We start from the raw sequence: 12111 nt of genomic DNA, 5'->3' as shown, positions 1-12111 counted from the left end.
ATATTAGCTAAAATCCAGTTGGCAATTTATGGTTTAGTGTGTCTTGTGAATAATACTTATGTGTAGAAAAGGCAAAACAAACCAGAATCTGGCTAATTTCTTCTGGTCGTTTATGAAGTACAGCAATTCCATTAACTTCCCGCAGCTCATCTCCAACATGGACAAGACCTAGGAACAAGAAAAATATGAGGTCAACCATCTATTTTAGATAGCAAAAGCTCCATACAGTATATGTGGCATGTAGCAAATCTGATGACTCATAATAGAAAAGTAAGTCCCATCCCAAGTAAGAAAATGTCACCCAAAGCCTATTTACAAGCCTGGGACCAGAAGCAACAGAAATTAATCCTTAATCATCTGTAAAGCTCACCAAATGATTTTAAAACAGTAATTCTCCCATATTTGCATGTTATTCTGAGGAGAAAAGTGCTTGGTGAAAAGATGGGATGGTCTTGAGCAGAAGCCAGCAACCATATGTGTCTCCAGTTCTGACAGTTCCAGGAAGCCTAGGATCAAGAGCCACCAGAAATTGGCAGCAAAATGGAGATTTGTAGACATAATCTCTCCCAACCTTATCCTGTTCTGGCAGCAGCTACCTGCACTGAGCCCATAGCAGAATGTCATACGTATTTGTTTGTTTGTTTTTAAATCTGAACTAAAAAATTTAAAATACAGTTTGCCACCAAGTAACATTGATTGCAGTCCCCCAAAATAATTGAAAAAACAACAACAATCCTCTCCTGCTTTAGAACAGGGGTCTCCAACACCTGGACCATGGACCGGCATCTGGCCGTGGCATGCCAGCAATCAGGCTGCGCAAACATGCGAAGGATGCAGGCAGCATGCGAAACCACGCCCCCTCTGGTCCACAGAAAAAACTCTCTCCATGGAACCAGTCCCTGGTGCCCAAAAGGTTGGGGGGCGCTGCTTATATAATAGGTTCCTTGTTCCTAATTATTAATTCCTAGTTACTGAGTTTGCTTCTCCACTGCACAATGTGAAAAGAAAATATGTCTTGATTTTCTGTCTCTGGACTACATCCCTATAATCTGGCCTTGCTGGCTAATCCTGATGGGTGGCAGAGTCCAAGAGCATCTGGGGAACCACAGCTTCTACAGCTTTGAATGCAGTTATGAAAGATGAATCATTTTTCACCATTCCATCATTTTCTTTTTCTATCTAATGTAGATTTAGTTAAAATATTAATATGTCTTTTATAGCTCAAAGGAAGTTTGCAGCTCCTTTTATCAAAAATTGAAATTGTTTTACTGTACTTACTCAGTCCTTGGCTAAATTTTCAAACAGTTTAGAGACAATAATACTCATCATCTCTCTCAGCTTTCACTAGAAAGCTTTGTTTCACTCAGTTTCATTCAGCTTTGTTTCACAAAGCACGGAAAGTGTTGCTCTGGTAACCTCCAAGAAATAATAATAATAATAATAATCTTTGGGAAACCCACACAATTCTGGGTACTCCTATGGTAATAATTCATAAGGAAGGAATCACAGGACCTTTCAGAATTATATTCTTTATAACCTACAACTTCAACTTGAATTCTGCAGGCTACCAAAAATACACCCTTTCCATCCTTGGATCCAAGTACATCTGCTAGAAGTGAACTTGACAGGCATTACTTGTGCTGGCAAATCAATCTTGATATAATTCAGGAATAGGAAACATAAATAAAGGTGTTATTCTTCCAATACAAAAATGTCCAGGATTTCCAGCATTAGTGCTATGATCCACCTGACTTTGCAGAAGAGAATCAAAGTCTCATGTGTTTTTCAGGAAAAATAAAAATAAAAATCCTAAGTGGACTCAGAGAAAGCTTGTCTTCTCTCGTGTGAAATTAAAAAAGGAATTCCGCAATTTAGGGAAACATACCACTGCGATCAGCTGCCCCTCCCCTCATGATGCGGGCAACAATTACAGCCCCTGTGTGCTCATCCCTCCTGATTGTTGCACCCTAAAGGAGAAACAAAAGACCCATCAGCGCACAGTTCTAGCCTGGCACATCAGAATAGGCTTGGTCAATTAAGCCTAAAAGAAAAACCTCATAACATATAGTGGTCAAATACAAGCTGGGGAGAACCTAGAGCAAGATATGAAAACAATACTCTCGTCTCGCTTTTTGATCGCACTCAGCAATTAATATTCATTATGACATGGCCTCTGGAAATTCTATGTAGCTGTCATGATTAATAGCTATGGCTAGTTCTATCCTCTGTGAATTTAACCAGGTCCACTTTAATACAACCTAAACCAAGATTAATAGAAGTGATTCTATTAATTATAAGATGCATGAAGAAATGTTTTCTTTGATCTGTCCTGCTACATCTGCTGCAATTCCAGCTGATTCCCCAAGTACTTCCTCTTGTTAATAACAGCATTGTTTATTAACAGGAATATTACACTTTTTCATTTTTTCAGGATAAAAGTCCTCACAAGGTTAATAATCATATTATAACAATATTCAATACACCATTCATTGAAATAGAATAAATAAAATATCAACAGCAGATAAAAGCACTGTACTCTAAAATGAACCAGTTCAAGCTGCAATACATAGTTCTAGAAACCTATAAAAAGAGGGCTATAAACAATTCCCAAATCAGGACATTCCTGGAGATCCTGGTATTCCCTGATGATTCTGCTAGAGACAGAATGAAATTCATTCAGCTCACATTTTTATGCTACATATAGACTTACTTAATGACAGCCCTGTTTGGTGACGGTTTGATGGTACAATAGCGCTGGAAAAATAACTTTACAACCAGTCCTCACATTTATGACCATGGTAGCTTCCTCACAGTCACATGATTTGAGATTTGAGCACTTCACAATTGGCAAGCATTTGTGACCATTATAGCATTCCTTGTTCACATAATTGCCATTTGCATACTTCATAAGCTAACCCAATAAGCAGAATCAATGGAGAAGCTGGCATCACGGTCACATGATGTCACACTTAGTGAACGTGTTATTTAACAACAGAGTTACCAGTCCCATTTGTGGTTGCTAGGCAAGGACTACCTGTACTTTGATCATTTCCTAAGTGCCTATCCAATTCCTAAACATAAATACAATTCATGCATTACGTACAGGGAAATTACTTTTATAAATTCTGAAACTGAGTTTGTATCTCAACAATGATATATGCAAATGCATATATAATTATGGGAATACCTATACGATCTAAATTAAATCAGGAATATGGCTGGCGAAACATGTATATGAGACACAGAAAATATGTATATTAACAGAAAAAATGTTCAAGAAAATGTGAATACATTCTTAAATAAATTTAAAATATGGGGAACATGTAGAAATGAGTTCAAATTAAGTTAACATAGGAGAGTAAGAAACTGATATATTTTCTGTTTATTCACATATGAAAGTTGGAGCAAAACTCAGGATTACATACATTGAGCTTAAAGCTCAAATGGACGATTTATCAGATAAGTTCCAAGTATTTAAGGACTTTAAAGTCTAATAAATCTTTACTTACATCTATCTATTAACAGAAAACCAAAACAACTGGTGCTGAAAAAGGAACCAACACAAATTGGTTCACAATTCCCACAATGCCTTGTCATTGCCTATATTGGCCTGGGTTAGCCATAGTTTGGAAATGAGAAGCTACCAGCTTTGGATTCTATAATACCAGAATGAAATCATTAAGGAATCTGATTGGCAGCCAGTTTAGAGCACAAGATTCAAAATACTTCTTCACAGAATAACCATGTTTACACAACATACTAAATCAGATGGTGTTTGGCTTACTGTGCCATCCAAATATGAAAATATGGACATTTTATGGGTAGGACAGAAGCTGTTAATCATGCTGGAAGTAGTCAACACTGCCAAGGAGATTCATCCCTACAGAACCATCTTTACTTCTTCACTCCTTTTCTGTTTTTATCCTCTGGAATCATTTTTATATCTAAAAAATGTCCCATAGTTATTTTAATCCCAACAGCTTTTTGTTCTTACCAGCATCAAGCATACATACCAGAGGTTCTTTATTCTTTACTAGACGAACTATTTTCACTGATTCTTCATCAAAATCATCGTCAATATTATCCAACAATGGAGGGAGAACAGGGTCAAAATTCTTCTGAGCAACAGTATCATGCACAACAAGCATCGCCTTGGGACAAAGGGAGACAGGAAACAGAATAATAAAATAAAAAGACAGGTGAAAACAGAAACACATTAGAGTTTTCTTCAATGCCCCTGTGACTGTGAAGACACTAGAAACAAGACTGCTTCTCCAGTGTCTGTATTACATTTGTGCTAGTCTTATTTCACTATCACAGTAGAAATATCCAGGCTACGCAGGAAAATGTTGTATTTCTCTCTGCTGCTTGCAGATTCTGACCTGTTACAAACATATGTTGCCAGGTTCTGCTCAGCAGCACTATCTCTCAGATTCCTGTGCCTCAAACCAGCCTTAATGTTTCCTTGTATTTATCTAACATTTCTACCCTTGCCTATCGATTTTTTAGACTTTTTAAATATTTTCTAGCCTTTTTTAAATTGTATTTTTTAGGTTTTTTAATTTTGTGAAATTTTTGTTTTAATGTTTTTAGGTGTTTAAAAATTATTGCTTGTATTCCACCTTCATTGTGTTGGTCTATAAAGGGTGGGCAACCTTGGCTCTTTTATGACTCGTGGACTTCAACTCCCAGAATTCTGAGAGTTGAAGTCCACGAGTCATAAAAGAGCCAAGGTTGCCTACCCCTGGTCTATAACCATAATAAAGATTTGATCGATTCATTCATTGGTTGGGTTTCCTCACTTGTTGTTTCCAACAGTTACATTAGGTTCAAAAGAAAAGCCACCATCCAGATGCTTTCTTTTACAGTGGGCTCTGTTTCATCATTGACTCCACTTCAAGCTACTTCAACAAGCTTTCTCAAAACAATAGCGCCCCATTCTCATAATCAATGGTCAACATGACTATTTTTATAGAAGATGAGGGGAACTATAGTCCAACAGGTTTGTAATAAAGGATTAAAGCAGATACCGGTATGTTTATTCTGGGTTGTTATGCCTCCAACTTTTCTGTTCAACATCTGTAACCATGCAGGGCAGCAAATAGGTTTTCACAATAAAACTGGGACTGTTCAATTAAACCCAATATGACAACATAATCCAACCTTTACAAATAGGTAGAGAGCAGCTCTACCTACTTCAAAGCATTTCAAGTAAACTTGTCAGCCCATCATCCAAGACATCATTTTTAAAACTCCTCTTTATTTGCAAAATCTAATCATTACGTAATATAATAATTAAGAAGAAAACTTCCAAAGGCTTTGATTATATAATTATCTTGTCTTAAACACAGAACTTGGGAGGTGGGGAGACATTTCTAGACAATGGTTTGATTCACTTGGAAATTCCTAATGTTTTCCCAGAAATTCTTCCATCTTTGTTTTCACTTGTTAAAAATCAGATGATGGACTAGTTATCTGATGCCTTTAGATCTGGCAGGACAATATTTTTATCAGGTCATTCACCTGATATTCCAACATATTTAATTAAAATATTTGTCACAAATGCCATAAATGATCAAACCCCGTAGGTTTATTTCAAATCCAAACATGAGAAATCCCAGGATTTCTGCAGTCAAAATCAATGATTTAAACATCTAATGCTTCTTAGGAATAATGGGATCTAGACCTCAAGTGTTTATGATATTGCTGCCAGACTGTTATTCCATTAAAGCACAGATATCAGGTATTTTGTTTAGCAATTTGATACTGTGTATACTGTTTTAGATTCAGGAAATTGTTAATAAAGATGCTTATTCCTTTTTCCAAGCCGTTCTCTTGTCTCATCATCTTGTCAGATAAATTTTGTTCTGCAACTATCATTTTATTCAATAACATGTTTTGGACATAATCAGTGCATAGACATTATTATGACATTGTTGATAATCTGGCTATTATTTTCTGACTCCAATTTTCAAAAGTATTTTGAAAACGAGTGTCTTTTACATTTTATAGGCTTGCATATTTTTTCCTCTGCCTAAAATCTTTAGATTCTTTTCGTATCCAACTTTTGCTTATCTCTTATATCTCCATAAACCAAAACAGATCTATTTCCCACAAAAAGCTGCTTATTCTTTATACTTAATTCCAAAGTTTTATTGTAGTTTCAACATTCCAAATTTACTCGGATCTTTATTCCATTTATAATTTCCTACGGTCAAAATCTTATTTGGCTTTTTGCTGTTCATTTCAGGTTTTTTTAAGTTCTTAGCCTTATAATTAATATTCTTCTTGTTCAAATTGAAGAAAAGCTGACCTAATTTTTCAACATTTCAAATTTGTTGTTCCAAAGATCTCTAAAAGCTTTACAATGGTTAACAGATAATTTCTGAAAATGATTGGTGAGGTTTGCAAACTTAGTGTCATTTAAAAAGTTTTGCCCCTATTGCAAGCAATATTGTTGATCCCGTCACCTCCTAGTGCTCAAACCCACAGAAAATGGAAAGCTGCTCCTGCAGTCTTCTTACAAGAAGCGCTGTCCAGATCACATGTGGACATGGCCCATCCTCTTCTTTTCCAGAGATGATCCAGGGAACAAGTCTCTTCACTGGTTCTTTGGTTTTGAACATGATTGTTGGCTTCGCTTTCACAGAATCATGTTCAGTTTGCCATGCTTCCCCCGAAAGTCCAAACGTGAACTGGTATCGACTTATAATTTGCACTAAATTAAGTACTGCATTATTCAAACTTGTACTAATTGCAACCTACCTGTACAGTGTTAATGCTGCATTGTGCTTATGTCAAAAATTTGTTTTCTCTGGAGAATCTTAACTCACTCTGCCTTCTAGCTCCTCATTATCTGATCCTGGCAATTTGATGGCATGATTAGGAAACTCCATGAGCTTGAGAGTCAGCTAGTTAGTTGGCCCTTGTGGGTTTTGAGTTATTGTCAACTGGATCTTTACCTCAGCTGTCCTTACAGTTTTTCTTATGCTGCTTTGATGGCATTTTAATTGTTAAACGAACTGGACTAGACTAGACTAGACTAATAATAATAATAATAATAATAATAATAATAATAATAATAATAATAACGATGACGATGATGATAAAGTTGGAAGGGACCTTAGAGGTCATCTAGTCCAACCCCCTGCTCAGGCAGGAAGCTTCCTGGCACGGAGTGAAGTTAGTAGCCATGCAAATCAAATCAAATCAATAATTAACTCAAATACCAAATTGTTGATATGTGTCATCAATAGACTCTCAGTTAACAAGTTGGCAACTTTAGACTGGACTGGACTGGACTGGACTGGACTGGACTAGACTGGACTAGACTAATAATGATGATGATGATTATGATGATGATGATGATGAAGTTGGAAGGGACCTTGGAGGTCATCTAGTCCAACCCCCTGCTCAGGCAGGAAACCCTATACCATTTTGGACAAATGTCTGTCCAGTTTCTTCTTAAAAACTTCCAGTATTGTTGCATTCACTGCTTCTGGAGGCAAGTTGTTCCACTGGTTAATTGTTCTAACTGTCAGGAAGTTTCTCCTTAGTTCTAGGTTGCTTCTCTCTTTGGTTAGTTTCCACCCGTTGCTCCTTGTCCTGCCTTCAGGCGCTTTGGAAAATAGCTTGACTCCCTCTTCTTTGTGATAGCCCGAGATATTGGAACACTGCTATCATGTCCCCCCTCGTCCTTCTCTTCGTTAAACTAGACATATCCAATTCCAGCAACCGTTCCTTATATGTTTTAGCCTCCAGTCCCCTAATCATCTTTGTTGCTCTTCTCTGTTCTCTTTCTAGAGTCTCAACATCTTTTTTACATCGTGGTGACCAAAACTGGATGCAGTATTCCAAGTGTGGCCTTACCAAGGCATTGTAAAGTGGTATTAATACTTCACTTGATCTTGATTCTATCCCTCTGTTAATGCAGCCTAGCACTGTGTTGGCTTTTTTGGCAGCTGCAGCACACTGCTGGCTCATAGAACAACTTTAAGATGTGTGGGTTTAAACTCTCAGAATTCCCCAGTCAGCAAAAAAAATTTCAGAGTTGAAATCTACCCACTGTAAAATTGCCATGTTGAAAAAAATAATCTAAAGTAACCTAACAATAAGCAAAATAATCTAGAATAATCTTCACTGCACTTCAAATAGATTTAAAAGAATTAATCAATGGCCAGACTAGTCTTTTAAATTCCCCTGCCCTGGTTAAAAAATTAAGCCATATTTTGAGCTCAGCATTCAATTTCAGTATTAATTCACTGCTGCAACGGTTGTTTGAATGACATAATCACCTAATTATAAACTGACAAATTTGATAACTCAGATACCACAGCCAGCTATTTAGGGTACAATGGCTTGCAGATGAGTTTCAAATTAAGGTCTCTAATCATAGTTGGTCATCTAAGTTGGTTGCTGGGCAATCTCAAAAATAACAGAACATTATAGTTTATTTAAAACAATGATAGTTCTACATTATATCGAACCCAAAAACAATCTATTCTTGCTGAAGACACAAGAGTAAATACTATCTATTACAAGTGTCCCAGTGATTGTCCAGTGTGTGACACAAACATGCACGAGCTATTCCATTTGTTAAATATTCTTATTTGCATAACTGGTATAACAGACCCACATGTGAATATATGTTTTTATGCAGCTGGCCACTATGAAAATAAAATGCTAGATCAGATGGACAACAAGAAGCACATTCATATTTTTGCTTTCATGAAGGAACAGTAGAATCTAACTCTTTCTAATTGAATTTTACTAATCCCACACGGCCTTTAGCAAAAGAAGCAATACAGATATCTGTGATCATATTAAAAATAATTTTACAGAATACTTGAAGAAATAACTTTTTGATTCACATGATGTATATTTGTGTGCAAGAAAAAAACTCGTTTGAATTCAAATACTCGTCTTAATCCCCTCTTGTTCTTGCATGTTTTATAAGATCCAAGATAAATCTAAAAAGAACACAATCCCTCTGCTTGCAAAGCAGTATTAAATATTTCATACAATGGATCCAAGCTGGCAGTCAGCCACAAAGCTACAATGGAGCACAGAGAAGAAGCACTTTTTCACATTTCAAGAAAATACAGCAATCTCAGAACAAATAAATATACAGTCATGATTGAAAGAAAGAGACAGGCTAGGCAGCAACCATGCAGGTGCACACTATTAAAAAAAATACAAGAAGGAATGCCAAAAATGAATAAGCTAATGAACCTCTGTCAAAAAAATATCAAAACTCCAATATCAATAGTTTTGCAGGTTATATTAATTGGAGTCTCACAGACCAAGCAAGCTGTAGCGTCACAAAATTCTGCATGCACTTCAGTTTAGTCAAGGTTCCAAAGTTGTTCCAAAAATATTACAACCTAAATGTTAACAATATTGGTGGAAAAGGAACTCCGAAAAGAAAGGAGAGTCGAATACAAGGTTGTCTACTTCAAGGAAAAACAGCTTTTCAGAATTTTAGACAGAGAAATTTTTTCCCCACCTACTTCCCAATTATTTTAAATTTGAGATATTAGGGACTGCATGTGTGAATCTCTACATATCAAGCAAGCATGGAAATTCTACTCATCCTGGTTGCCAAAGAAAAAGTAATTTTACCTGTCTTTAAAAGGCCATGGTGTTTATTTTTATCCATTCCACTTCTGCTCACCAGAATGTATAGTAGCTCACTAGCCATTTCTGAATAGAAAAACCCACTACCACTGGATATAATAGAAAGAAATAATTGGAGAGAGGAGGCTTTACCCGTTCATTCCCTGTCCTCTGTTTTTCCAAAATAGCCCTCAAACACTTCCAAACATTTCTGTTCGCTTCTTCCTTCCCTGGGATTTCAGCAGCTAGGTTGGCACATCACATTAACCTTAAATCCAGGGTAACAAAAATATAATTGCTATATTCACTTAAGATACAATGCTTAAACAAATACATGATGGCTTAGTTTACACAGCACATTAAGATAATGGGTGGTTTGCTACAAGATGCTAACCAAAAACCATCCAACCCCATTTTTAATGTATTGTGAAAATCCAGTTACTATGTACTTGCTGGCAAACTCAAAACACATTCTGCACCCTGTCTCAACAGAGGGCAATTTTCTAGCATTCAGTATCAAACTTTGCTTTCTGTCCTGTCAGGAGTCCTCAGGGGTTTGGCTTGTGATCTGACGATGTCATGGGAAAAGGTAAGGCCAAATGCTCAATTTGTTTAGGGTAATGCTGAAGAGCCATTAATTAATATTTAACAGTATCATGATCACATGAAGTGTTAGTTCAATTTTGCACTGCTGTGGTAAGACCACACCTGGAATACTGCATCCAGTTTTGGCCACTATGATACAAAAAATATATATACGGAGACTCTAGTAAGAGTGCAGAGAAGAGCCACAAAGATGATTAGGGGCCTGGAGGCTAAAACATGATGAATGGTTGCAGGAAATGGGTTTGTCTAGTCTAACAAAGAGATGGGCTAGGGGTGATATGATAGCAATCTTCCAATATTTGAGGAGCTGTCACAGAGAAGAGGGAGTCAACCTATTCTCCAAAGCACCTGAGGGCAGGACAAGAAGTAACAGATGGAAACTTATCAGGGAATGATCCAACCTAGAGTTAAGGAGAAATTTGCTATCAGTGAGAACAATTAACCAGTGGAACAGCTTGTCTTCATCATTGGAGGTTGCACAGCCATTTATCCAGAATGGCATAGGGCAGGGGTAGGCAACCTTGGCACAGCCAAGAGACTGCACAGCCATTTATCCAGAATGGCATAGGGCAGGGGTAGGCAACCTTGGCTCTTTTATGACTCGTGGACTTCAACTCCCAGAATTCCTGAGCCACTAATCAGCAGGAGGTTGGACTAGATTTCCAAAGTCTCTTCCAACTCTGTTATTCTGTATTCTATATTTAAGGGGTGCATTTTTGCCCCTTATAAACTATATACATTTGGGGGAAAAAGGCTTGGTTTTGGAATGCATGGATATCTTAAATCACTCAAGATTTTTCATCCATTTTGTTTCACCTAAGCTGTTGCAATGAATCTCCCTCTAAAGTTCATCCACACATCCTCCTTGCCCTTACTTTAATTTACCAAATATTGAAGACCTTTCCTCACAAGGTGTAACTTCTGCAGCTTGCCAATGTGTGGCTGAAGCAGGAGCAAAGTGATCCAGGCAAGGAAGCAGTGTTTTCACTGGAAGCTGGAAGAAAACTTTCCATGCCAGACATTCAATGTTGCATGGAGAATTCTGTGGACAATCGGCCACTTGCTGGTCTCTACAGTTCTTGACTTGAGACCATTCATTATTTTTTTTATTTTTTTTTTATTTTTTAAAAAATTTTATTGACAAAACAATTAAAACAAAAAGGGACATGACATGACGTTCCAGTATACATGATCCTAGTAATTCGTTCCTTATCATATTTAAAGTTCTAAATATACATCTCTCTACGTATTAACACATAATTTTATATACCACAAATTTAAACTTTAACTCAAAACCCGACCAGTTCTTCTTGACTCATNCCCACTTCTTTGTGGTTCCTTTTGCAGATCTTCCTCTACTCTAATCAATTCCTCTTCTAACTGTCTCAATCGCCGTGTCTTAATTTTATTTTCCCTGGCCATATAGGAAATTGCCACGCCTCTCATGTACGCTTTGGCAGTGTCCCATAAATTTTGGCAGTTCGTATCCTCCTTTTTATTTGTCTCAAAAAATAAGCCCCTGAACTACACCAATTTGATTGGGAACATAAATCATTGGGCATGCCAGCACCCACCACACACATGAATTTATTGAGGCCTGCTATTCTATCAAAGGAGCAATTAACAAGCATAGATCTAGATCCAGCATATGAATATGTAAGAAACCAGACCATTCGAACTACCAATCGGCAAGAGAGCCAATCAGCTGCTCAGAATTTAAATATATCTCCAAATGAACAACAAATTGCATGACCAACTGACCAGACTGGCACACAAGACATTTATAAGCTAAGGAGAATAGGACAAGGAAATCCTGCTGGTGATGTTACCTAGTTTGGTAACAAAACTATATTGAAACAAGCTTGGAGAGCAAACCACTGCCAAAACCAT

The 12111-nt window shown here is 37.0% G+C and overlaps 1 protein-coding gene across 1 annotated transcript in view; it reads right to left on the bottom strand.

Annotated features, from left to right (window-relative positions):
• Window positions 1–12111, bottom strand: part of MPP3 (membrane palmitoylated protein 3) — a 73867-nt gene that overhangs the window by 48547 nt on the left and 13209 nt on the right. The window contains exons 5-7 of the mRNA XM_015810405.1: window positions 4014–4151; window positions 1886–1967; window positions 83–168 (exon numbers count right to left, since the gene is read on the bottom strand). Of these exons, the coding sequence (XP_015665891.1) occupies window positions 83–168; window positions 1886–1967; window positions 4014–4151 (306 nt within the window). The remainder of the gene's footprint in view (window positions 1–82; window positions 169–1885; window positions 1968–4013; window positions 4152–12111) is intronic.

This window comes from Protobothrops mucrosquamatus, unplaced genomic scaffold, assembly GCF_001527695.2.
Source record: "Protobothrops mucrosquamatus isolate PMUCROS unplaced genomic scaffold, P.Mucros_1.0 scaffold10, whole genome shotgun sequence".
Lineage (NCBI taxonomy): Eukaryota > Metazoa > Chordata > Lepidosauria > Squamata > Viperidae > Protobothrops > Protobothrops mucrosquamatus.
Note: the sequence above shows the minus strand (reverse complement) of the source record. Positions and strands in the feature narration are given on the sequence as shown.